Raw genomic sequence first — 27,290 nt, 5'->3', positions numbered from 1 at the left:
GCCTGCGCAGCAGCAACAGCCTAGTAAGAAGTAATATCGATGAACAGCTTGCTCTTTTTCTCCCCTCCCCCCTCCGATTACTCTAATATAATAATACTGTATACGCTGCTGTGCACAATGGAGACAAAGCTACAAATATTTAAGGAATTCCAGGGGGAAGGAAATATTTATTTACTTTAGTCATTGCCGTTTGCAAATGTATATAACGGGTAACATCGGTTTCTCACCGTGCGTGTGAAATCGGGGAGTCCTATTGAGTTCAATGGGCTGCCTCCCATGTGTAGCTGCTTCGTTTAAAATAATGAGGATCGCGCCTTTAATAACTGCATTAACAGGGCAAAAGGGTTTTTCTTCTGGGGGGGAGCCTTCCTTGCTAACTTTTAATTGTTACAATGCCTGCCAACATTTTTCTGGTAGGTTTTCTGTGTGCCGAGCAGAAATTCTGCCGGTGTGGCTACAGCGAGGGGAAAAGACGGCACCTGCTGAATTTCCTCTGCGGGGATCTTCCCAGAGGAGCAGGGAAATATCCATGTTATGTGGTTGCCAAATGAGTGCCTGTCCACAGCTCTCCATTTTCTAATACCTATTTTGTTTTATTGGTGGGACGGCCGCATTGATCCAGAGGAGCTAATATCTGCCTGATCCTATATACAATTAGGTTCCCTAAAATCTACATAGGATCGAACTGTTGCAACGCAATATATGCCTGCTTAGATCTGACCCCAATATAATTTAATAGAGTTTTACTACATGTTTGGGGGGGTTATTGGTTCGTTTTGCTTTTGCTCGTTTTTATTATGTATTTTGTGTGTTTCTATCTTGTATTTCTAATGCTGTCAACCCCCCTGAGATCTTCGGATGAAGGGCGGAACACTAGTTTAATGAACGATAATAATAAAGATTGTGTTTTCGTAACGACGCTTGAACAATGCAGCCCACTGATTTTAATGAACTTGGGCGCACACAGGCAAAACCGCCTGGTTTTTTTGGGGGGGGCTCATTCATTCATTAAAAAAACTTGGGTGTTAAGGCAAGCTTTTCTGAATATAGAACTTACTTCACTGATTAAACTTTCAGGGGTCATCTGGCTTGTACAAACGAAGTTTCTTCTTCGCTCTGAACTCGGAGAAATAAAAACGAGAGGAGAGGCCTGGCAGGTAGCGAGCCAGGAGGCGGGACCCGTCCTTCCTTGCAGGGGGAGAGGCGAAGCACCTGCCGGAATGCGCCTTAGGGCGCAGCTGGAGGAAATGGGAAAGCGCTCCAGCAACAGGTGCCGGGGGAGATCGAGCCGAGGGAGGAAGGGAGTTGCTTGCAGCGGCTCGCTCCTTCCCAGATAATACTAACAATAACAATAATCGTAAAAGGCGAGGCTTCCCTTCCCAAGCGGAAAAGCAAGGCCAACACCTCCCTGAGTTAGGAGTAGAGGGTGAGGTTTGTTTGCGCAGAGGGATCCGGCCGGTGGGCGGAGGAGGCGGCGCCATGGCCTGGAGCTGGCGATGGCAACACCTTGGGCTCTTTCTCGGCCTCAGCTGGCTCCCGACAGGTGAGTCGTGGGGGGCGGCGGGGACCGGAGCTGGAAGGGGAAAAGGAGCTGCCTCCCGATCTCCGTGATCTTTCGTCTTTTCCTTGCTGGCGGCGACTGGTTTTAGTAGGCGATTGTCTCCTAAAGTTTCCTCCCGCCCGATTCCTTCCTGCTCCTTCGCTTGTTTACAGTACCTTCCTCAAAGGCAGGTCTCCGGGCTAATCGGGCATGTTTTAAGTCTCTCCATATTGTTTTTATTTTGATCTTCTTGGTCCCAGGGAGGAGAGATTGTAAAATTGCCCAGCATATATGTGTGTGTGTCCCACCTTTTAAAATCGTATTTGCTGTAGTTGTAAACTTACATGCACACAGAGTGATACATATGCAAAAAACTTTTGTCCTCCACAAAAATACAAGTAAGAAAGGGTGGAAATCTATGTACTAGCTAACATTTGGTGTAAACAGTTTAGCCACAATTCTATTTACTGTACGTATGTGTAAGCACGTGAAAAGTTCACTGGTTTATCTCCCCATTGCCCTCCTATAATAATAAAAAAAAAATATTTATATCCCGCCCTCCCCAGCCGAAGCCGGGCTCAGGGCAGCTAACAACACTAAAGTCGTGCAACATTATAAAAACATTATAAAAATTAATTAAAATCAAAATTGATGGTGCAGCATACTTTAAATAAGATGCTGATTATTATCAATAGGACTGTAGCTCGGCAACTTTGGAGGAAAATGCATGTACAGTGCAATGTTTAATGGCAATGAATTAGACTAGATCGAAGTATGCCTTATTGGTTTCAGTAAGGTTTACTTCCTAGTAAGTATAATTAGAACTGCAATCTAAATATATTTCTCGTGTCTATAATTCAAATGTAAATTATATTTTTAAACAAGTGTCTTCACATTCTGTCCTGTATTAACAGTTATCACTTGAACACACAAAATAGAAGTTACAGCCATGCAGCCAAAGATAGGTTGAGCCCGGTCCTATATTAATTTATTCCCAAGTAAATACATTTAGGATTGCAGTAATAATGTCACAGCCACAAAAATAACCAGTACGTGCACTTCTTAAGCCCCTGGCCATTCATTCTTGTATAGGCACTTCATTCCAACTAGGTGCTGTCAAGTGTGTTTGAGTAATTCTATCTAACACAGTGTTTATATTATGTTATCTCAAGTACTGTTGATATCTTTGGTATTGTTAATGCCTTGAATACTTTTCTAGTATTATCGTGTATACCTATGATAGGGAAAGCACAGGAGTCTGGCTAACCTAATGTGTATTTAAAAGCTGTTTAATAGTATTAAATAATATAGCGATAGTATTAAATTGTATTTGGCTATAATTGAGATTTTTTTTTAGATTTAACAACAAGCCTTTCTCTCTTTTACGCTTATTTCCTTCTTGGTTATGTTTTGTCTAATGCTGTATATTGTTTTCTTGATAAACTATTCTACTTTTCATAGACTGTTAGCTGTCCCCAAAACATTCATGTTGATAGTGTGGAATTAATAGTATATATCTTATTTTTGTGGCAAAACCTACACACAAGCCTGCAACCTCCCTATTGCATAAGTCAGGAAAAAATATTTGTACTCTGTTAAATTCAAAGTGCTAGAGAAGTCTCCACCCTGATTTATCTATTACAATGGAATCATGTGTGTCAACTCACAAGTAAGAGCCATTAAATTCAATGAGTCTTGCTTCCAGTGATGGGATTTCAGCCCAATGTATGAGTTGGGGCAGGCTATTTTACACATATTTGATACACATATTAGCACAGTTGCTCATGAGGTAATAATAATAATAATAATAATAATACCCCACCCATCTGGCTGGGTTTTCCCAGCCACTCTGGGCGGCTTCCAACTGGATATTAAAAACAGTACAGCATCAGACATTTTTATAGACCTCGAACCACTGCTCTGCATTTAGGGAAAAGGCCTTTTTGGAACACTGAAGACTGGAGTCAAGGGTGTGTGTTTAATAGTATATTTTAATTATTATTACCCACCCTGGGACCTTAGAGTGAAGATTGGAGGAGGAAATTAATAGTAAAGCTCTGTTTTGCACGGTCTAGCGTACAGGCTCAAAACTAGCATGTTTTCAAAAATATACAGGTGCACATCATGTGTAACCTAGGGATATAGCCCAGGTAGTAGAATGCCCTTGCAAGATACAATGGTACCTTGATTTTCGAACGTTGATGAACATTTCGGTTTTCAAACACCTTAAATCCGGAAGTAAATGCTTCAGTTTCTGAACACGCCTCAGAAGTCGAACATGCCACGAGGCTTCCGCTGAGTGCAAGATCTTAAGGCCTAGCTGTCGGCTATTGAGTTTTTGGTTTTCAGACGTTTCAGAACTGGAACGGTCTTCCAGAACGGATCATGTTCGAAAACCAAGGTACCACTGTACTTGGAAGCAAGCAATAGATACAAGTCCAGAGCTCTTCCAGAAAATGAGTTCTTGAAAAAGTTGAACAAAAAGTAGTGAGGGCTGTTCCAAAGAAGAGGAGAGATTGGGGATTGTTAGTACCAGGGTAAAATCCAAAAAGGTGGTAGAAAAGGGAAAGTTTTCTTTGACATGGCAAACTTTACTGAGTGGACATGCTGGAAATGGCATGTGAGAAAGGCATAAGAGGTGCAAGAAGGACACAGGGCTGTAGCTCAGTGGTAGAATGTCAACTTGGCATGCCAAAGATCCCAGGTTCAAACCTTGGCTTCTCCAGATAGGGCTGGGAGACACTCCTGCCTGAAACCCATGGGAAACCCCAGAAGAAAAGGCTTGCTTAGTTTAGGGTGAGTAAAACATCTAATGCTTGGGTAGGCAAACTAAGGCCCAGGGGCCAGATCTGGCCTAATCGCCTTCTCAATCTGGCCCACGGACGGTCTGGGAATCAGTGTGTTTTTCCATGAGTAGAATGTGTCCTTTTATTTAAAATGCATCTCTGGGTTATTTGTGGGGCACAGGAATTCGTTCATCCCCCCCCCCCAAAAATACAGTCCGGCCCCCCACAAGGTCTGAGGGACAGTGGACCGGCCCCCTGCTGAAAAAGTTTGCTGACCCCTCATCTAATGGATTAGCAAACAAAGACTCACAAAAGGGTGTGCTGGTTTGGGTCGGGTCTTTGAATGGATTGTTTCCAGGTGAACAAAAGAAATGTGACTGCCATTTCCTGCTTGGCAAAAGAAAAATGAGTTTCAGAGTAGAGTTGTAGCGCAGACTGTAGAGTTCTTTGTTAATTGTTTAATAGTATACTTCTTGTGGAGACTCTGAATGCTCACGTACGCTTCTGCTTGTCAAGTGCCCAGAAAGCATGAGTCCAAGCAGTTTTCTGTTCGCCCTGCTGCTTTCTCAGGGAAAACCCCACTCCTTAGCACTGAAACACAGCTATCTGCAGAAAACCAAATTGACCTTCACTCCGATTCAGAAGTAAGGAGCGCGTTTTCCTAGGTGAAAGCGGAAGTCTGGATTAGCCCTCACTCTCAGGGTTTTCAATAGCCAATGGATTAGCGATGTAACATTTCTTTGATTGAAATCACCCCATTATATGAGGGATCCTTGTGCTCCCTTTTAGTTTCACTGGAGGGTGTTGGTGGGAACTTTCGTGTACATTTTGTCCTAATTTGCTTTTCAGATTACTCTCCCAGGCAAAATTGAGACTTTTAAGGCACAGCACTCATATAGGGATATGCAAGCATGCTAGTTCCCTCTGGCATCAAATGTGACTGAAACAATCAGTTTCCTGTAGGTTGGATATGGATCTTCTCTGCTATAGCAGGGAGTATAAAGTTCCAAACATAGATTTCCCACAGACTTGGCCAACCTAAAGAACTCTCATTCCCCATTTGTGAAACCATTACGCCTCCCCTCCCCTTATTGTGAGAGAATACAAGGCCTGCCCTCATCCCAACTTCTAAGACATCCTGAATAAAGCTGTCGTTTACACAGCTTCTTCCCTATGACATTTCTTCATCTATCTTACACTTGCTCCTGCTGCTGGTAAATTCAAAGTTTATGGCACTGCTGTCTTCCAAAGCCCTATCAGATCCAGAACTAGGAAAAAGTAAGTCCAGTGGGTACAAACCAGACGCAAACTGTAGACTATGTCTGCACAGTCACACAAGTAATGAACCAGTCCTTTGAAAAACTTTATGTAACTTTATTTTTTAAAACTAAATCTCTGTATACTTAGTTTGCTGTCTGCATTGGTAGATTCCCCCCCCCCCGGGGCATAGGGGTGCTTTTCATATGCTTACTGATAGCTGTTATTCATGTTCTTCATTGCAGGTTGCTTCTCCATCCTGGTGACTGTGCCAGTTGCTGAGCGATACACAACTTTATTTGCCTCTGTGACCCTCAGGTGTGACTACAGTACCTCTGCCCCACTGCAGGATGTGCTAGTTACCTGGCGCTATAAGTCCTTTTGCAAGGATCCCATCCTTGACTACTACAGTGTTGGTGAGTGCCACTGATTCTTGCGGCCACCACCAAGGATTGCTCTCCACACACATGAGAAGAGGCAGGAAGGAGGGAGGGAGCCCCAGGGAAGACAGTTGTTTGACTTGTTGTTCTCCAGAGCCAAATAATGGGGAAGCTGATCTCTTAGGTCTCTGAACCAAAATGGATGGAGTGATAGCTAGAAGATGCTGCTTTAGGAAATGACTGCTTGTGCTTTCACTTTTAAGACACTGTGTTATCTTTGGAATGCTTGAAACCCTAGAGCATGGGGGCTAAGGCCTGGGGCCCGGATCCGGCCCAATCGCCTTCTAAATCCAGCCTGCAGACGGTCCGGGAATCAGCATGTTTTTACATGAGTAGAATGTGTCCTTTTATTTAAAATGCATCTCTGGGTTATTTGTGGGGCATAGGAATTCGTTCCTTTTTTCTTTCTTTCTTTCAAAATATAGTCCGGCCCCCCCACAAGGTCTGAGGGACAGTGGACCAGCCCCCTGCTAAAAAAAGTTTGCTGACCCCTAGAGGGCTCTGTGTTTTTAGGAAAGGGGGCCTTTCACTTTCAGTCATGCTCTCCTTTGGCTCTAGCGCTTTCAATTCAAAAGGAAAAATCTGAAGTTTAAGACTAATTTATCCTCTAATACTGAGCTCAACCAGAGAGTGCTGACAAATTCAGGAAGAGGATTGAGACTTGTGTTGCACTGCACTTTGGCCTGTAGTCTGACATGGATGAACCCCAGCCCACCTTCTAAGTTGGGGGACATTGAGGGACTGTCTTTAACCTCACACCCTCTTTTCAGAGGCACCCTAGAGCCAATCTGGAACTTGTTGCGATATTGGAGAAGGGATTATATCCCACATTGAATGAGGAGCAAAAGTCCCTACAGTCAGTCAAAAATGTTGGCAGGCTATCAAGGCTAGCCAAAAGTTGTGAGCCTTTTACCCATCTTCCTTCAGTCTGGATAGGCTTAGTGAGATGCTCAGAGTTCTTGCAATTTGAACCATGAATTATAGCTTTCACTACTGTAAAATTAGATTAAAAGTATTGGGTTTCCAAAGCATTGTTTTGGTTATCTGTATGGTCTAATGTCCACCAATTTTGTCTTCTCTCTTTGTGCCAAATCCTGATAGCTTGTCCTTGATTCAGACTGTGAATGATGGGCTTGCCAACTTTTTCCAAATATATCCCAAAGTCTCATCCCACATTGTTTCCCTATATGCCCAGCAAAGTTTGCAGTTCATATAGCATCAGAGCTTGCTGTCTCCAGAAGTTAATTGACTCTTTGGTAATTTCTCCTCTCTACCCCCATAATTTTTTTCTGTTGTTACCACTTATAAAGGGACAGGTAATAAACATAGTATGATCTTTCCTCACTGGGATTTTAAGGAGCACTATTATGAATTTAATACTTTGGATTTAAATAAACTGGCATTCATTTTGTAATTCATCCGCTTTGTTTCTTGCAGCCTATCAAGCAGGCCTAGCTATTGGCCAGGACCCTTCCAACGACTGCAATGACAACCAGCGGGAAATACGCATTGTTGCTCAGAGAAGAGGGCAAAATGAACCTGTGCTTGGTGTTGATTACAGACAGCGGAGGATAACCATTCAGAACAGTAAGACCATTTGAGCAGGGACTGGGAAACTGTGGCCTGTAGAGGTCTCATTAGTGCTAAGGAAACACAGCCTTAAGCAGCACAAAGTAATTGTATCTTATGGAGTTGTAAATGACTCGGAATGTAGTTTCAGCTCTCCAAAAGTCTGTTTGCACAATAATTTTTGCAATTCAGGAATGTGCTGTCATGGTATGAGAAGAATATCACCCAGTTGCCTACTTTCGCCATGTTGTGTTTTTTCTTCATAGAAGCAGATCTCCTGATCAATGAAGTGATGTGGTGGGACCATGGAGTCTACTACTGTAATGTTGAAGCTCCAGGAGATACAAGCGGTGACTCAGACATAGAGGTCAAGCTCATTGTTCTCAGTATGTAACACTGTTCTATTTTTTTAATTTTATTTTAGGGTGACCGTCTCTTCATTCTTTTCCTTACCATTTATGAAGTTTTAGAGAACAAAGCATGGAGAAAAATGAGCCATGCTCTGATCCTAAAGATGTTTACTTCCAGGGTTATCGCTTATTTCAATCCACATATTAAAAGGGGAGAAGAAGACACCAGCAATTCCTGATCATGTGTTGCTGGAATGCAGCCTACTGTACAAAGACAAGAGCTGTATCTCTTGCCTCTGGCCCTTCCGAGCACTGGCATTCTGTTCTCAAAAGGCTGCCCTCAAAAAGATAGAAGGACATTATTTCTGTGTGCAGCCGCTGCAGCAAGGATCCTACTTGCAAAAATCTGGAAGGGAAATTACAGTGGATGCTCGGGTTGCGAACGTGATCCATGCAGGATGCACGTTCGCAACCTGCGTCTGCACATGCGGGGGTTGCGATTCAGTGCTTCTGTGCATGCGCAAAGCGCGATTTAGCACTTCTATACATGCACAACCGCCGAAACCCGGAAGTAACCCATTCCGGTACTTCTGGGTTTCGGCGGTCCACAACCTGAAAATACGCAACCTGAAGCGGCTGTAACCTGAGGTATGACTGTACATACCGACAAAGGACGATTGGCTAAACAAGCTTTTAGAATTTATTGAATTGGCAAAACTAACCACAGTAATAAGATATTAAACAAAGCAGAAATTAAGATCGCAATGGAAATGGTTTGAAGAATATATGAGCAAACACTGTGCTAAAGACAACATGCTGATATGTCTAGATTAAGTTGGTGAAGTTGATTCAGAAAACAAAATATTAGTTAAATAGCAATACTAAAAATGAGTTACAAATTGCCATATAAATAAGAATATAATAAACATAAGAAATGACAAACACTAGTGGAGGGAAGTCACGTAGGTGTAACATTTATGTTTGTATTTTTGTATTGTTGGTACAGTGGTACCTCGGGTTAAGTACTTAATTTGTTCTGGAGGTCCGTTCTTAACCTGAAACTGTTCTTAACCTGAAGCAGCACTTTAGCTAATGGGGCCTCCCGCTGCCGCCGTGCCGCTGGAGCATGATTTCTGTTCTCATCCTGAAGCAAAGTTCTTAACCCGAGGTACTATTTCTAGGTTAGCAGAGTCTGTAACCTGAAGCGTATGTAACCCTGAAGCATATGCAACCCGAGGTACCACTGTATTTGAATTGTTGTAGTTTTAATGTTGTGTACGCATTGTGTGTGTGTGTGTGTGTGTGTGTGTGTGTGTGTATATATATATATATATATATATATATATATATATATGCAGGTTTTGGTGTCCTCGGGTGTCTTCCCGTGTAAAAGTTGGGGTGTCTAGGCGACGTTTCGACGAGGTCTCACTCGTCATCTTCAGGCTGGTGCTTTCGGCTTCTTGTTACTGGAACAGAGCAGGATCTCAGTGTTTGAGTTCCTATAAATACTGTAGAGGGGGTGTGGTGTATAGCCTCCAATGTTCTGGGCAGAGAGGAAGATAGCCTCCAATGTTCTGGGCAGAGAGGAAGATGACGAGTGAGACCTCGTCGAAACGTCGCCTAGACACCCCAACTTTTACACGGGAAGACACCCGAGGACACCAAAACCTGCATTCCTGTACCCGTGAAAATCTACGAAAGCATATATATATATATATATATATATATATATATATATATATTTTACAAAAAGGCTGCCCATTATGCAACGAGCTGTTGGACTGGGTTTCTCTACCCCTGGAATAAACAAACAGTTTTTGTTGTTACGTCTGAATGCAGCACTTTGTGTGAACGTCATTCCTGTTTTGGATGGGCTATCTTGTGAGGGAAGATTGCAGAAAGCTTCCTTTTTGGTGCAGGAAGCTCATTGTACAGGCATCTAGTAACAAGAAAAGCAAGGTGATGGGGGATAATAATAGGTTTGAATGTCCTCTTTCCCCCACCAGATTGGCTGACTGTCGTCCTTATTGTCCTTGGTGGCCTCCTCCTCCTCATGCTGATAGGGGTGTGCTGGTGCCAGTGTTGCCCTCAGCATTGCTGCTGCCATGTGCGCTGTGCCTGCTGCCCAACTCGCTGCTGCTGCAATGAGAAAGGTAAATCGGAAAGTAGGCTGTCTGCCCCTTGCACTTGTTCCCAGGGAAAAAATAACAACAAAACAGGTGTATTAAATCCAAAGTTATTTCCGTACACGCTTTAACAACAAGCAAGCCACTTGGACTTCCTCTGTGGGATTTGGGGTGGTCGTGGAGGGGGAATACTGCTCAGTTGGAAACCTGACTCTGCATGTTATCCAAAATGTACACAAATAGGAGGGCCTTCATAGTTTCCTCCAAGTAGTTCAAGGTCATGTTTTATCCTCACACCAAACGTGTGAAGTAGATTAGAATAAGAGACCATGAAGCTCACCCAGTGAGCTTCATTTCTGCATCAGGTTTTGAACCCTGGTCTCCCAGGCCCCTGATATGAAATTCTAACCACTATGCCCCATCTCTGACATCCCTTTCTGCCATTTGCATTTACTCTTCCAGCATCTATAAATGCTCTCTCCATGGAACATGCTGAAGTAGACCATAATTTTATGTTAAGGGCATTGTGTAGGACAGAGTTTGCTAAACTTTGGGGGCCCATGGACACATTTGTGAACCGGAGAAACAGTCATGAAAACCTTGTGTATTTATTAATTTCCACCTTTCAGCAGCACAGCATGCACACATAAATATAATGCAAACTACTCTATTGGCTACAATTGAATGCTCCCTTCGAGCCTAATTTCATCAGGGGGAGTAGAGTCTGTGGGCGCCAGGGAAGTCCTCTGCCAGTACTACATTGGCAAAGCCCTGGTGTGAAGGAATTCAGGATTGTACTTTCAGTGTTAGAAAATTTAGTTTCTCCAGAGTAAATATCCGCCTGAAATCAAAATCACACATTTGTTGTGGACAGACTGTATTGTTTCATGCCACCCCAATCTTGGAGTGCTGCAAAATTCCAGGGGTTCAAGGCATTCTAAATCAAGCAAGGAGGAACCACCCTGTCACTAATTTTGGCTTCCAATATTGCTATTCTATAAAATGGAGAGAAAGAAAAAGATCTTCAGAGTCCTTGAGTGCACCTGTATAACATCTGTTGCTTTTTCTGTCCTCCAGTGCTGGAACGACATCAGTTTATGAAACAGGCTCAACAACTTTTCCCATGGATGACACACCACTCCCAGTCATCTTCATATCAACTAAACCCATTGCTACAGAGAGGTAGGGCTGCGTCCACAAGTCCCAAGGGAGTGAATATATTACAGCAGTTTAATGACTTGGATGCTTGTGGTTTGGCTTGATGATGATGCTTTTCCCAGAGGTGAAAGAGCATCAGAGGCTACCAACCCAGCTGCTCAGAGGAGGTGAGATTCAGGGCTGAGCTTATTCGTTACACCGGCAAGTGGAAGCATGTAATCTGGTATCTGTAAAGACTTTGCATCTTGTTTCCCATAGTGACAAGCCAGTTGTTTTGGAGAAAGCTCAACAAATGTTTCTGGGAAATCCACAACCCGGGGGTGAAGAAGAGAAACCTCTCCCGTTGTTTTGGGGGGTGGTTCTTTTTTCGTTCATCTGCAAACCTTGAAGTTTCCCAGGCCTACCAGTTCCTCTCTTTTGTACACGAATGGAGCAGCCCTGGGCTCCATGAGGATCCACACTCACAGAATTAGATTTCTATTTGCATTTAAGAAAGATTGCCCCTCTGTGGATTTCTTTTTGCAATCCACTTTTAAAGCCATCTAAGCTATTCGTCATAATTACCGGTACATCTTGTAGCATAGTGAACTCCACAGATTAATTAGGCCTTGTGTGGTGATGTACTTTATCTGTCTTGAATCTACTGTCATCCAATTTCATTGGGTGACACACACACATACACACACACACACACACACACACACACACACCGAGGGAGAGAGAGACCACTTTTCTACCCTAGGCAAAATTTTACAAACTGAGTTGCTTTTGTTTTCTAAACTAAAATGCTCCAAACAATTAGTGTTATTTATTAAATTTATATACAGCCCTTCACCCGAAGATCACAATGTGGCTTTTTCTCCTAAGGAAGGCTCTCCACTTGTTGATTCCTTTGCCTTCCATTTTTCTGCACTTTTTGAAGCTGTCTTTTTGGCAATCGGGTGATCAAAGCAGGTACTTGCCAATGAGGTCACGCCCACTGTATATACATTTGGAGCAGACTAAGTTTAAACAAATTGATCTGCTGCTACTACATCTAGTTTGAGTCTCTGTCTTAATGCTAAATTGGAAGCCTTTACTTCTGGGCTAGCAAATCTGTCCCGTCCCCCACCCCCCGCCAAGATGCTGTTGTCCTACTCCCATCAGCCCAAGCCAGCATGACCATTGGTTAGGGATGATGGAAGCTGTGGTCAAGCAATATCTCGGAGGGACACAGTTTCCCAGTCCCTCTTGACCTGGCTTTCTCTCATGGCAGGTGTCTTTCTTCCCTCTACCCTCCTTCTGTTACCTAGATATGTCTCTGCAGAGCAGTCAGCCACGGATGCCTCCACTTACCCAGTTGCCCTCCAACAAGCTCTTGGAGCAGCTTGAGTCGGAGGTCAGGAACCTTGGTGTTTCCCAGCCCATGATACCTCCGCACCGCGTGGAGAGCAGTCGTCATCCTAGCATCCTCTCCTCTCTGGGCTCAGAGATTGTGGAACGCAGAGTGATCCAACTTCCTCCCATCATTGAGCGCATCCCATCCTCCCGCAGAACTAGTGGTTCGTCACGACCACGGCGGTCGACATATGCCTCGCGACCCCGGAGCCAGGCGAGTGACGACGAGAGGGAGAGGAGGAGGAGGCGCTTGTCTTTGGATGAAGAAGACGATTCCTACTCCAGTTACGACCAGGAACTCCGGAACAGACCTAGAGACCGCATAGTCGAGAGGCAGAGGGCTGGCAGCCATTATGACAGGTCTCGGAGTTCTAGGCCAGACTTATCTCCCATTTTGCATGGTAGGAACAGTTCTGATTCATATCCTGAGGAGGATAGAAGGGAGCATTCTGCACGGCATCCCTCTGACAGAAGGTATTCAGGGCAGCGGGCTTATCGACCTCTCAGTCAGAGGAGCAGGGACTCCTATCGCCAGGGCCGCCGCCGCCGCCATCGCAGCTGTTCTCCACCATCCCGCCGGGAGTCATGGAGTTCATCTGATGAGTACGAGCGCTTCCAAGGGAACAGCAGGCGGCATCGCCAGCGCCACTCTCCAGACTGGCCAGAGAAACCCCCTAGTTACCGCTCGGTAGAAATCATCCCAGCCAAAGGCGACAAAGCCAGAAGCCTTGCGGAGCAGCAATCGGTAAACTAAGTGTGACAAATATTCTCTTTCATAATCTCACGGGTTTGTAGCTTTGCACCCTGCAGGCTACTCTCTGGCAGAGGCTGAAGACAGGAACCATACAGAAAGGGATGCCTTGTGCATTTGCACAGGGCTGCTTTCTAAAGCTTGTGCCCCTGTTCAAAGACACATGAATAGGCTCAAGAGAAGCATGGTCAAGCTCATGGCTATTTCTGAGTGAGGCGAACCAGGCCCTGCTTGCCTCTAGCCTACAAACGCTGCTTCTTTCCTTACCCCGACAAGGGCTCAACAAGTTACCAGGACTGGGGCATGGCAGTGGGTAAGGAAGGGAGATAGTGGGGAGGTGCTCTGGGTGGGGGCAGGGAAGCCATCACGCTTGAGAACAGAGAAGGTGCTGCATCATTTACGCCATTGGGGTGCTTTATCCAGCTAATGAGTGTGTGGGAGCATCGTTTCTAGCCCAAGAGCAAATAACAAAACAAAGCACTCCAGCCAAGAAGCTTCAGATTCTCTTCTTGGCCAGCATGGTGTTGCTATTCTGGTCTGGGGCATGGTTTGAGTTCTGGTTTCTGGTTTGAGTTCCATGCCGCCGCCCCCCCCCCCCCGGGCTGGCTTTTTATTATTTTCCCAACCTGGCTGCCACTTCTGCATTGCCTTCTTCTTCTGCTGCCCCAACCCTCCCTGGTAAGTTGCTGAGCCCTTGCAAAGAAGAGAAACAACAGCTCTAAGTAAGACCACCCAAGCATTTGCATGGAAGCACAGTTGTTGTTTTTGCAAGTGCTCACTTGGAGCACGTGAAGAAATGGAGCCCCTTTTAAGGCAAACGGTAGGAAAGCCTTGTGCATCTTTAGAAAGGAAGCTGTCAGTGGTGTTTGTCTGGAGCATACTAGTTAATCAAACATTGATATGGCCCGGCCCTGTCGATGAGAGTCAAAACTGCACGTGACTTGTCTCATGTAGTTCTCCTCCTAAGAGAAAAGTAGAGGTAGTTGTGGTTTTCACAAGGAGCAAGCAAGTGGGCAGGGGTAGGTGAAAATCTGGATTAGAAAACTGTAGCATTAGGGTCAGACCTGGATCAGATACCTTTCCGCTGCTGGTCTGATCCGAGTCAGGGGCTCCACATTAGCATTTTCAACGGAACCTTTTTATGCATTGCAAATTATACATGCAGGCAGCCCAAAGGTTTATAGCCCCCACCTCCTAATCTAAGGTCCTAATCTGAATCAAGCCCCCGCACCAACTTATTTGTAAAAAAAATAAACTGTGCACACTCCAAAAACAAGACAAAATACCTTTCACACAGAGGTGGAGCTGTGAGACTAATATCATGTGCAGCTTAGTCTTGAAGCACCCAGCTGTAGTAGCACTTTGTTTCCCAGCTGAAGGAGAAGAAGACACCTGCTGTGAGATGAGAGGGGCAGGAATGGTATATTCCAGCTTGATTCACCAATATGTGATAGTCATTAATATCCAAAGTTGCATTGCTGCAAACCCCCCTTCTGTATTGCATCCATCTTCAACCAGAGGGAGACTCATGAGTGCTATCGGCCCCAAATAGCTTGTACAAAGGTTCAAAATTTTGGAGCTAATTAACAGCATCCATCGTTCAGATGAGCATCATTCAGATCCAGCAGCCTCAAATGAGACTGTGGTTGGGTTAGCCCAGTAGGGAAAGTATTGCTGTTTAACAGCCTGGGAGGGAGGGAGGGAGGGAGGGAGGGAGGGAGGGTGAGTATCAGTGACCTGTTGCGCTGTTCCCCATTATGGCTGCTTAACAGCTGCTTACTAGCTTTCTTTTTCTCTTCTAGGAAAAAGGCAGTTCTCGCAGCGGAAGAAGTGTTGTCATTTAGCCTTTTCTTCCTGCTATTGTAAAAAAAAGTCCGCAAATCAAAACAGTCATTAGCTGTTCAGTGTAGCAGCCAACAGGAGGAATCTGTTTCATCTCAACCACCTTCAGCCTGGATTTCCTCATCTTGGACACTTTGATTTCCAATGCAGTGGTTCATGAAAAAGCATCGTTTTGCTGATAAAGCAGGAATGAGATGGAACTCCTTTTCAACATCTAGTTCCCGACATCCCTGCTCTAGGATTTGCTAGACAGTTGACTTTTAAAAACACACTTTGTACAGGAATAATTTGTACAAGATTTATTGCTTTATTTTTGTATCTTGCAACTGCATACCCAATACACCTAAGGTTAATACATGTTGAAATTAACTGATTGCCAATGGCCTGACTCAGAGCCTGACGAAAGTAGCCTTGGATTGCATCAGACTTTGCAATTTGATATTTACCGTACATGAACCGGTTACTGAATGAACTGTACAAGACAGCTCAGTTGCTGAGCAATGTGAGCAAACAGAAATTAACCAAGATAAACATTCTGAGGATTTGGTATTGTAATTCAGGTAACTCACAACTTACGTGCATTTAACTTAAGCACATTCAGCTTTACACGGTTGGCAATTAATAATAATAATAATGTGGGCGGACGTCCAGGAAAAAAGACTTTGGCAATCCCACCTGGAATTGAACCCAACGTGTTTTGGTTATATGTTATTTTAGCTTTACACGCTATCCCTGGAACATAACCCCCTGTGTAAGTTGAGAGTTGCCTGTACATTGATCACCACTGTACATTAGGACCTAAGGCCTGGTTTATAGATGCACTTTCATCACTTGAGGGCCAACAGATGAACAAACTCCCATTGACTTGTGTTCAAGGAGACTTGTGTGAGCCGTGAGACATTTTTGATGGCACAAGGCAGCCCTGCCAAGTTCTTAGGATTTTCTTGTCCTGCAGCAGGCCCCCGTTCCCCCATCTCACAGCATGCTAAACTAGCAATCTTCCACCCTCTCTGGAGTGGCTTAGGGAGGCAGAAGTAGAGGGGGAGCCAGGAGACCTCCATTGTACCAGTGGCATCCCACTATTTCTCCTCTGGATCCATCCCATTGAGTTTGGCTTGAGGAAAAATGGAAGTTCTTTTCTAGAGCCAGAATGGTGCTGTGACTGCAGTGCTGTTCTAAGGACACAAGCGGTGTTATAAAGTATGCTGCTCTGAGCTCCTTAGACGAAAGATGGGATACTAAAATACGTGTGGTATCATTCAACAACACAGGTTATATGACATGGGGAACAGGCTCAAATCAAAGTAGATAAATGTGATGTTTTATTAAAAAAGACTTCCTAAGGAACCCTTCTTTGTAGAAGCTTCCTCTTTTCAGATGATGTATAGCAGAATGAAAGGTGCCTATAGCAGATATTTGCAGATACCAGATCGCACCCAAATGGAGACTGAAGGTTATCCATTGCGTAATCATTTGATTTTTTTTAATCACAGACAATAAATGTGCACCCAGAGCACCCAGATAACTGGTGTGCCACTAAATGTAAAAAGTAGCTAACAAAAATGTTTGTTCTGTTTATCATTTAACTTCTGTAAAGTACATTTACCTGTTTTCTGAAATGTAATTGCATCTTCTACACTGTACTAAATGTGAAATAGATTGTTAGAGACTATCAATTATATGTAGATTTAACAAGAGAACAGCTAGTCAGTGATTGGTACAATGTGTGTATTTTCCTTTCCTTTCATGTTTTTAAAAATATATCCTGGGGGTTTTTTGGGGCGGGTTGGGGGATTACTACACAATAGTTTTTTCTTTCTTTTTTATCACTTGAGCCAGTGATATGTCACCTCATGATATGTCTGGGCTTCTAGGAAGAAGGAACCAGATGACCACAAGGCCCAGTGCTAGCACCTGGCAACTTGAAGCAGTTGTTGGGACTCCAGTAGCTGGCAGGCCTCCCCCATGCCTGCTATTTGCGTCTTTGAGCCACCATTTCAATTTTTATATTTATAAGAAACAAAATTTGAATTCCATTTAAGAGCTTTGATTTACCGTTAGGTGGGTGTTACTGATTTTTAAATGTCAAATAACAGCAAAAAGCACAAAAACAAATAAACAACAACCCAAAAGGAATACAGGGTATTGACAAGAGAAATAAAAAATCAGTTAAGTGTTTTACAGCAAATATAGGGGCTGCCCCGCTTTTCACTGCAGTTGCCATCCTCACATACCCCTTTGCCAACCGCCCTTCCCTCACACCTCATCAACCCCTTTCCCTTTACATTTTACCCATCCCCTCACCTATTCCCCACAACTTGCCCTAGCTCCTTCCCCAAGCCCCACTTGCTTTTAAAGGAGGGGAAAGTAGCATGCTGCAAAATGTATTTGGAGGGCTCCGTCAGGCCCCCAAACTTGGAGTTAATGACCCCTGGAGTAAAGGGTTAACTAAAAACTTTTACCATGTGATTCATCAGATTGTTTTCCTTGGGACTCCACACTTCCGTACCTATCTATTGCAAAAGAGCAGATGTGGAGGAAGCAGAGACCTATGACCCCTTAAATACATCTATATGAGACTAGTGAGTCTGCTTTGCTTTCAGAGGTGACATCAGCCGCTGCCAGTAAGAAAGGTAAGTGAAAAAAGACCTGTCTATATGTATAATGCAAATCAGTTAGGGGAGATATTGAACATGATGCATTTCAAGAAATTTGAATGTGGAGTGCACCATCTTGTACTATTTTTCATTCAACAATATTTCTTGGGTGGGCTGTGGGGATATTCTCCAGTACAGGGGAACCTTGGTTTTTGAACGTGTCCGCTGCCAAATGTTTCGTAAACCGAACGCTGAAAACCCGGAAATGAATGCTTCTGTTTTCAAACACGCCTTGGAAGTCAAACGGCTTCCAAGGCGTGTTTCTCAATTTTCACCATAGATTTTGCTGACAGCCCTTTGATCCTCGGTTTTCGAACGCTTCGGAAGTCAAACGGTCTTCCGGAACGGATTACGTTCAAAAACCAAGGTACCACTGTATTCGTTACAATTTTTGTGCTAGTACAGTACATACAGTAAGTATATACTTGTTGGCCACTGATTTGCGATTTTGTTAGGCAGGTGATTTTATTACTGATTTCAGGCTGTTTGTCACCATGTTATTTTTTTTTCATTTTAAAAAAATGATGGTGGTATAGAAAAATAATAACATAAATAATAACAAGAACTTGCACAAACAGATCCTGTGAATGGGTGCGGCAGAAGGGAAAAAGCAAATAGAAATTTGTAGCTGATTTCAGCAGTGCTATGTATTTGGTTATTGGTCTCTATTCAAGTGTGGCGGTAGTGTCGCATTTTCCTTACAAAATACTGACAGAGTGCTTTCTTTGCAGCACTCTGTACAACTGTAGCATCAGAGTCTTCTGAAACAGTGACCTAGATCATGCTTCAGTATAAAGCTTGGGCTGTCGCTCTGATCCTTCTCCTTGCAAATACCCTTACTGGTAAGATCGAAAGTGCTTTGATATGGCTTCAGATATGCTTTGCTTGCTAAATATAGGTTCCTGCTATCACCATACCCGGTTATACTGTTGAACTAAACACGAGTCAAAAAGTCATTGGGAAAAGGGGGGATAATCTAGAGTTCTTCATGTATTCTACAGCTCAAAGTCAAATAATTGCAACTCCAAATACTCCACTGTCCTTAGACACTGGAGAGAGTATTTATTATTAAATCTGTCAAATGATTAATTACTTTAAAAATTTAGTTATTCATCTAGTAGGCTGATTCATTTAGGTACTGAAAGGGCCACGTTGCATTTCTTTTCATCAGATACTGTGCATTTGATGAATGCTGTATCTTGCCATCCTATACAAGATGAAACCCTAGTCCCAGGGTTTTGCTTATGTGGAGGTTTTCTCATAGACTGACAGACACGCCCGATCAATTGGGGCAACTGGTTTGAGTACAATCTTTAACTCACAGTGAAAATGTTAGTGAATTTTGCCAGCTAATAAATTAAAGCTCGTGGCTTTAAATTCTCACCCCCACCCTTTGCTCAGAAACAAATTCTGCATAATAGCAGATTCAGAAATGTCGTAGTGCAAAGGATCTATCATTCCCCCCCGCCTATGCTATTTATGGATCTTGACAATGCTGTGTAAACATGTCTGTGTACACACACACACACACACACACACACACACACACACACACACGATATGTGCCTTGCTTCTGAAGTTCTTAGGCAATACCTGTATCCAGCTGGACACTAAATTACAGAAGAGAATTTAAATTCATTTTCCCCTCCCCTCCCCTCTCCAGAAGTTGATGCTAAAGCCATCTCAAAGAGGCATGTCCGTAATGATTGGATGGTCATACCTGACGCAATTGCATTTTATGTGTTCGATGCTGTGAACAAAGTGTCTCCTAAAACTGCTGAGTTCTTGTATGGTGCTTTCCAGAATCCAATCATTCTTGAGACAAGGTATGTATGGTGATGATGACACATTTATGTCATTGGTGGCGGTGGTTCAGTTGTGGAGGTTCAAGCTACAGGAACAAGATTATAGAAATAAACCAGCTTTACAGTGAAAATATGTACTTGGGATATTGTTAAGTTGTGGGTGAACATATCAGACGACACAGCGATTTCTCCAAAGCAGCTCTTTATTTGTAAGCTGGAACAGAACTGAACTGAAGGGCTCAGTCAACTTGCTTATATAGAGCTCCAGAACCTCGTTACTGTAACAACTTTCTAAAACTATCCAATCACTGAACGTCACTTTCGATCCTTCATTTGCATAACTATCTACAGTAACCCCCTGCTGGCCCAGGGTGAGAACTTTAGTACATAACAGATATATTTCTCCCCCACTAAAGTGTGGACAATGTGTGTTTGTACTCGACTGGCTTACAAAAAAATGCTACGTGTGCAAACTTTTCTCTTTCAGCATTGCACTGCTTTTGGCTAAGGGTATTGGCAAACTCCAGTGGGTGGTATAATTGGTAGCATATTGGCAGAGGTGGGATTCACCCACTGTGTGTTTTGCCCATCCTGGGAGGCCAGGTACAACCTAGAACCTGCAAAGCACTTGAAAGTAGGGATGGGGGACAAATTCAATTCAGTTTAAATTTAAAGCCAAACCTATCAAATCCACACTTTCCAGAACAGTGCAGTATGCAGACTGAAATACTGCTAAGCTTCAAAACTCCCATTTTGCAATGCACTTCTCCAGCCAACCAGTGCCTACAAAAATGCATATCTCAGGGGAAAGTGTGCATAAGAATGAAGGTATTAGTGAAAATAACATACAAAAAATGTGTTATGTTAGGGAAAATTGCTTCCAAAAATGTGTGCATTAGTCAAAATGACATATAAAAAATGTATGTGTTGGGATAAATTTTCACTAAATTGCTGGTGAATTTTCGTTAGTTATTTTTTAAAAAATTGCTGCAGAAATTTGGAGAACTGAATTTAAGATTGGAAAATGAGAAGTTGAGACAACTGCAGTTAGCAGGTCCTTCCATCCATACCAGAATGGGTTTCATATGAATGCCTGCTACCTCCTCCCACCCCATCTTCAGGCTGCTACCAGATGCAGACAAGGATGGCTCAAACAAGAGCCTCCTCCCTTGCATTTTTTTGTCATCCAGCCTGGTGAAGAGTTATAGTGAACATAAAAGCTTGTTGTAGCATTCTGGTTGGCTTAATAAAGTATAAGAGCTGTAGAGTTTCCTGGGAGCTCTGAAGAACATGGATGACCCTCTATAAACCGAATGAGGGAGCAATATATTTTGGGAGGGTTCAGGTTGTGAAGCTTCCACCCATGTCCAGCCTATATATGTTTGAGCCATAAGCCCTGCATCACAAAAATGCCACAAGCCTCCAGTGCCTTCCTCCCAAAGGAAACAGATTTAGAGTATGCGGTGAATCCCTGGAGTTCTCAACACTCAGAAAAATGAGGAAAGCATAAAAATACTGTGTATGAAATGTCATCTAGCATCTCATCATTACAGGTTTTTGTTTCCTTGCAGGAACTTCTTGATAAAGACAACAACTGAAATCAATCGAGCATTTCAACAACTGGTGGAGAATATACATGGTTTATGGACAAAGGAAGAAGCAGAACCAGCACAGCACTAGGACCTAAACAAATCTGTGGAGTGGCCTCTTCCTTGTATTCATCAGTGGATCATAATGTGCAGAGGGTTATCTTGGTATAGTTTTTATTATTATCATTGCATTTTATACTGTATATAAAACAGATAACAATTATAACAGCCGACAAAAAATTAAAGATGGAAAACAAAACTATAAAATAGGCATATGGAATGAGTAATTGGACATGAGTTAAATTAACAAAGTCCAAGTAAAGACTATCAAATTTACCAGATCATTAAGTTTAGTTTCAGATTTGCCAGGCTTGTGATGAAGGTTATCTTGAAAATGATGCTTCCACTGTATATGTCCTAAAGGAATGCCAAATCATATAAAATGTGTCTGGAGGTTCTAGCACTCATCGAAATCTCAAATTATGCTTGATTTCCTCCTTTATAGCTATATTCTAGAGTGAATGGTACCAAGCGTCCAGTGTAAGATTTTGGGCTGTTTTCCACTGAATTGCAATTATTGTTTGTGCTGCCGAGATCATATATAAGACCAGTTCTTTTGACCGTATATTTACATCATCAAAAAATCTTCAGTCACATGACTTCCAGTGCCTCACGAAGCATTGCAAGTCATGTCCAAGGCTTTGCGGGGCCTTGGAGGTGGAGTCTGAGGTATCGCAGGGCCTTGGACATGATTTCCATGGCTCCCAGGCACCGCTGCGGCGCTCACAATGTAATGTCATGGCTCAATGTGAGGTCAGGATGTCACATTATGTCGTAGACCGCTGGGCACCCATAATCTGGGGCCCATGTTGGCACCCCTGGATCCAACAGAAGTCAAGCATGGCTCTCTCTCTCTTCCCATCCTGCTTCCAACTTCTAACTTTTAGCTCTCGTAACCCAACTCTCACTCCTGGCCTTTGTCTTTGTAAATACCAGCAGTTTGGGGAGAGGGTCCCACCTATTTGTTATCTCGCACAGAGCCACTTCCTTTGTTACCTTAATGACCCATACATCAACAATTACCTCATCAGGAAGTTAGCCTGGCTTTTCCAGGAATTGAAATTGGATCCAGGAATTTGAAAGGCGCTCAAGCATACAGCTTATGTCTCCTAAACTCAGAACAGTACAATTTAGAAACAAATCCTTTTCCCTCTCTACCCACTGTGTTTAATAAATTGTGTTAAGGGTCTCAGAGCTTGTGTTTTTACATGTTCTTTTATAATAAAACTATTAATTTGATGGAAATAAATCCAGTTTGTGTTATGATTTGACAAAGTTAATTTTATTTGGTTACTAGCTATAGGTTGATAATTGGTAATAGAAATCTTGTAATGTGTATAAACTTTTGGATTTGCAGTATTCAGATTGCTTATCTCTCCCTTGCTGGAAAAAAATATGGGTGAGTTGATATTGGAATTACTGGGGAGGGGGGGCGGGAAATAGGTGCAAATTTAGGTTGCCTGGTTTTCTATATCTGAATAGTACAATTAGTAAATGAATTTGGTATAGAGTTTATTGGATCTGGTTTAAGATTCTCCTTGCAAGAAATGTTTAGATAGTTTGATTTCCCAGGGTTTATTCGGTTTCTCTTTGATTATATATCATAACCAGCTCAGTTGAAATGCAGAGTAGTAGAAATATAAATTAGGTATACCCCATCCATTGAACTGAGCTCTGCAAAATAAAAAGTATTGATTTAGTCTAGGATTTTTTTCTTTTGCAAAATAAAATTATTATTTTAAGTTGGTATGTTTTCTCATGCTGCCACCAGAGGGAGAAAGTAGCCATTCTTCAGCAATGGCAGGTTATGAAGTCTTCCCAGAAGTCAACGATCACTTTGTGAATCATCGCAAGTAGTACAGCATATGTGCAACTCTGAACTCTTTGGAAGAAAAGTGTGCTTTTAAAAATAAAGTAAATAAATTGAATGCCTCCACATAATAAAATGTTATCTATGACTCACAATTATTAGGAGCCACTAGATCCGGCAGAGAATTTAGCAGTTTCCAGCATCTCCTGCAACAGCTTCCTTTGTGAAATGTGCTGCATGGCTGTAGAAAAACCAAATTAATAATGGATACAGTGTCACTTACATCTGTATACAGGGACCTATATTTTGGTCCTGTGAGGCAAACCCTCTTCTGGATACAGCCCACAAATCAGTCAGAAATGTGACTGAAAATCTGCCTTGGGGAACTCTTCAGTCAAACATTTCTTTGAGATTTCCTTAAACTATAAAATGACTTTGCCTCAGGTATGCCTTTTTTTTAGTACTTGAAGGATTAGTGCACAGCATTTTTGTTAGTTTAAAATCTGTGGTGGATTCACCTTATAATCCATTTGCATGCGTCACAGCATATTTCTTCGACAGTAAAGGGAAAGGACAGTTTTGGGTAACTCCTTCTGGTGTATTGTCATCAGTACAGCTACTGTATGAATCAAGTGAATTTTACATTCAGCAGGTTAAGCCAATTCAGTATTGGAAAATTTTGGATATATTATTTTGCAAGAATGATGCAAAAGCTGGTCTGCGTCGGTCTTTGTGTGAGGAAAAAGAGATTCACTGTTCTGATCCTTTTCAGATCCCAGGAAATTCTCACCATTATGAATGTTAACTGCACTATCCAGATCCATTTGCTTCATCAAGTACATCTTCATTATACCACTGGTTCATGTTTTGCTCGCTTCATGGAGTGATCTTCCTTCCTGTGTGTTGATATGTATTGCTTTGGTATGGGACTTCTGGGGAAGTATAGGAATGGTTGCATACATCAGGAAAGGAGCTCTATGACAGTTAGGAAGTCCCTTCCACTTTTCAATTTTCACTCTCCTGAAAATTAAGCTGAAATATGCCCCACCCTCTGCCACCTGTAAATGAGGTTGTGAAATAGGGAAGGTTTGGCTCAGTCCTAGTATTACCCTGGGCTGTCTTCAAGACATCAAAAAAGTTTGAAGAATGTAGAGACACTCAGCAAATCTGACAGGTCACTGCCAGAAACAGTTTTCTAGAACAGCGGTAGTGTCCACTGGGCCAGTTTCTTCAATGACAGGTGAATCTAGACCAGCAGATGCATTCCTAATTTCACATTTGCCTGTGAAATGTTACAGTAATACAGCAACACTGCCATCTTTGCATCTTGAAAGTTTTGCAGCAGCACAAATGACCGTAGCAATATTATTTTAAAATACTACTTTACAGTGTACTGTTCACATGTAGTTCACTTGTCGTGATGAAAAGGAAAATATTGCACAAGAAGCTTCTCACTAAAAAAACAATTATTTGAAAACAATTATTTTTGAAAACAAAATTTCTTTGAAAACATTTTTTCTTGTTTTTTTCCTTTGGGAAAGGGGTGTTTTTCCAGTGTTTATTATCATGTGGCATCACTAAGCTGCATCATGTAAGCCTTAGGAATTGGATCACTGCATACCTCACCCATTACATTGCCTTACCTTACTCTTAAGAAAATGTCATTCTCTAGTATTATTTGCAGTGTGGCAGTCAAAACACTCCACAAACAGGAATTGTCTATACATTGTACACGCTTCCTTCAGAATATTGTACAGAAGTAACTACCTTGATTTAATCTGTCTTAGTCTTAAGAAGGACTGAATTATGCTACACCATAAAGTATAAGAAGACAGATTTCACAAATGGAGTAAGTAGTGTAGGGGAAAATACTGCACTGTATATATGTACTTTTTAAAACTTGTCTATAGATTGGCATTTGCTATTTTAGACTTCGGATTTTCCGCTAATGTCCTTATTAAACGGCAAACTACCGGTATGTTTCTTGGTGATATACCAAACTCTGGCTGCCCTGTGGCTACAACATTCGCGTTCACACATATGCAAATTTGCCCATAAATAGAATCCGATTTAGCAGGCTTCAGTTTGTGGTAGAAGAAGTTCACCACATTCAAAAGGCAAAACATCAGTTACTTCCACTCTGACAGCAACATCGAGAGTATTAATCTGTTTGTTTCACCAAATTGTTTTCCTTAGTAACATATTTGACTGTTTAAATAAATGTGTGTAAAGCCACTATCACTTGCCAGAAAGTAAGTACCGTTGATTTTAATTGCTCAAAATATTTGTGTATGTGTGTGCTGGAATTCTTTCTCAGCAATTAGTCTGAGCAATATCATTATCAAGATGAAGAAAAGTGACATGTCTAGCATGTTTTCACAAACCATACATTAACCAAGAGCAACCACACATGGCATAAACATCAGGGAAGAACTTCGTCAGTTTGGGAACCCATGATCTACATGTATTTTACCATCACTTATCTCTACCCTGTTTTACCCTACAAAGGAATGCTTAACAAGCTAGAGGTTAAAATATAGGAAGCTACTTTATACCACAGCAAACCATTAGTCCAGGCTTCCTCAACCTCGGCCCTCCAGATGTTTTTGGCCTACAACTCCCATGATCCCTAGCTAGCAGGACCAGTGGTCAGGAATGATGGAAATTGTAGCCCATCTGGAGGGGCGAGGTTGAGGAAGCCTGAATTAATGGTCATTCTCCTGGACTAATCTAGCTCAGTATTTACACTAACTGGTAGCAATACTCCCAAGGTTTCAGAGAAGAATCTTCATCAGCCCTACTATGGATTCCAAGGATTGAACACAGGAACCCATTTTCCATAGAAAATATGTATCCTATCACTGAGCCACAGTCTTTCATTTATTTAAAATACTATGTCTCATCTCTTAATCATAAGGACTCCTGAGGCAGCAAACCGGATAAAGCCACCACATTAAAATCACTAAAAAAAAATGTAAGCAGATTAAAATACCCAACAAAATTAAACAATAGCTGTAGCACCAAACTGTATTAAAGCCGGGGTGGGGGTAGAGGGAGCAGCATCTTTAGTTTCTTTCTAAAATCAATAGGGAGTCTGGTAAGAGGCGGATTTAGGGGAGTGCAGCCAGTTCGTTCACACTGGGCACTGAGCCGCAACAAAGACTTAGAACAGAAGCAGTTACAGATAGGTAGCCGTGTTGGTCTGCCATGGTCAAAACAAAATAAAAAAATTCCTTCCAGTAGCACCTTAAAGACCAACTGAGTTAGTTCTAGGTATGAGCTTTCGTGTGCATGCACACTTCTTCAGATACACTGAAACAGAAGTCACCGGACCTTTCTATATAGTGAGAAGGTGGGGAGGGGTACCCTTCTGAGTAATACCCCTCCCCACCTTCTCACTATATAGAAAGGTCCGGTGACTTCTGTTTCAGTGTATCTGAAGAAGTGTGCATGCACACGAAAGCTCATACCTAGAACTAACTCAGTTGGTCTTTAAGGTGCTACTGGAAGGAATTTTTTTATTTTGTTTAGAACAGAAGGTGAGAGTTGGGGGTGAGCATTGAATTTTGGTGTCACAGAGGGTGCCACTGAAATTTGAAAGCCCAAAGTCTGCCACTGATCTGGTAGAACATTCCAGAGGCCAGTTTCAGAGGCAAGGGGGCACAATGGACAAGGCACTATTACTAGTTGCTGCACACCTCACTTCAGAAGGTGAGGGAAATATGAGAAGGTCCTTTGAAGATTATTAAAGATCAGGCTATCTTCAGATAGCCTGGTTCAAAGCCATTTAAGGCTTTAGTGTTCAAAATCAGGACAATTGGACCCAGGAACAAAATAGTAGCTGGTTGAGAGTCTGGTCTGACCTTAAACATTGGTAAGATCTAGATACAAATTCAAATTCGAGTCTTCTGAATGCCTATGTAGCAAAAACTGCACCATCCACAAAGAAGAAGGGATGTATCTGCAGACACGGATTACTCTTAGGGTGGGAGGGGTGGACTAAAAGGAAGGAACCCCCAACCAGGTCTAGCAAAACTCAATGGCACAGAATGTTGAGAAGAGTGACAGGGTAAAAACCTGGGTGGGAAAGATGTCTCCCAATGTCAGTTGCTAAGAATCACAGTTGGTGATCCCCTCATTCCCTCAATGGTCTTCCCTCATTGACATCTGTTT

General features: G+C 42.5%; 2 protein-coding genes across 2 annotated transcripts; both read left to right on the top strand.

The window, feature by feature from the left end:
• Window positions 1–1,148: 1,148 nt before the first annotated feature.
• Window positions 1,149–15,492, top strand: ILDR1 (immunoglobulin like domain containing receptor 1). Its single transcript, XM_081859729.1, has 8 exons — window positions 1,149–1,543; window positions 5,829–5,999; window positions 7,461–7,610; window positions 7,859–7,978; window positions 9,949–10,095; window positions 11,146–11,250; window positions 12,519–13,348; window positions 15,157–15,492. Exons 1-8 carry the CDS (start codon window positions 1,480–1,482, stop codon window positions 15,196–15,198), a joined length of 1,629 nt encoding a protein of 542 aa, XP_081715855.1. The 5' UTR covers window positions 1,149–1,479; the 3' UTR covers window positions 15,199–15,492.
• A 2,170-nt stretch (window positions 15,493–17,662) lies between these two features.
• LOC309340780 (apovitellenin-1-like) lies at window positions 17,663–22,573 on the top strand. Its single transcript, XM_081859861.1, has 4 exons — window positions 17,663–17,829; window positions 18,585–18,695; window positions 19,517–19,679; window positions 21,230–22,573. The coding sequence occupies exons 2-4, from the start codon at window positions 18,635–18,637 to the stop codon at window positions 21,336–21,338; spliced, it is 333 nt and encodes a 110-aa protein (XP_081715987.1). The 5' UTR covers window positions 17,663–17,829; window positions 18,585–18,634; the 3' UTR covers window positions 21,339–22,573.
• Window positions 22,574–27,290: the final 4,717 nt, after the last annotated feature.

Source organism: Podarcis erhardii (assembly GCF_964252035.2).
Source record: "Podarcis erhardii genome assembly, chromosome: 4".
NCBI classification, from domain to species: Eukaryota; Metazoa; Chordata; class Lepidosauria; order Squamata; family Lacertidae; genus Podarcis; species Podarcis erhardii.
The sequence above is the reverse complement of the archived record's forward strand: the minus strand, read 5'-3'. Positions and strand labels throughout refer to the sequence as shown.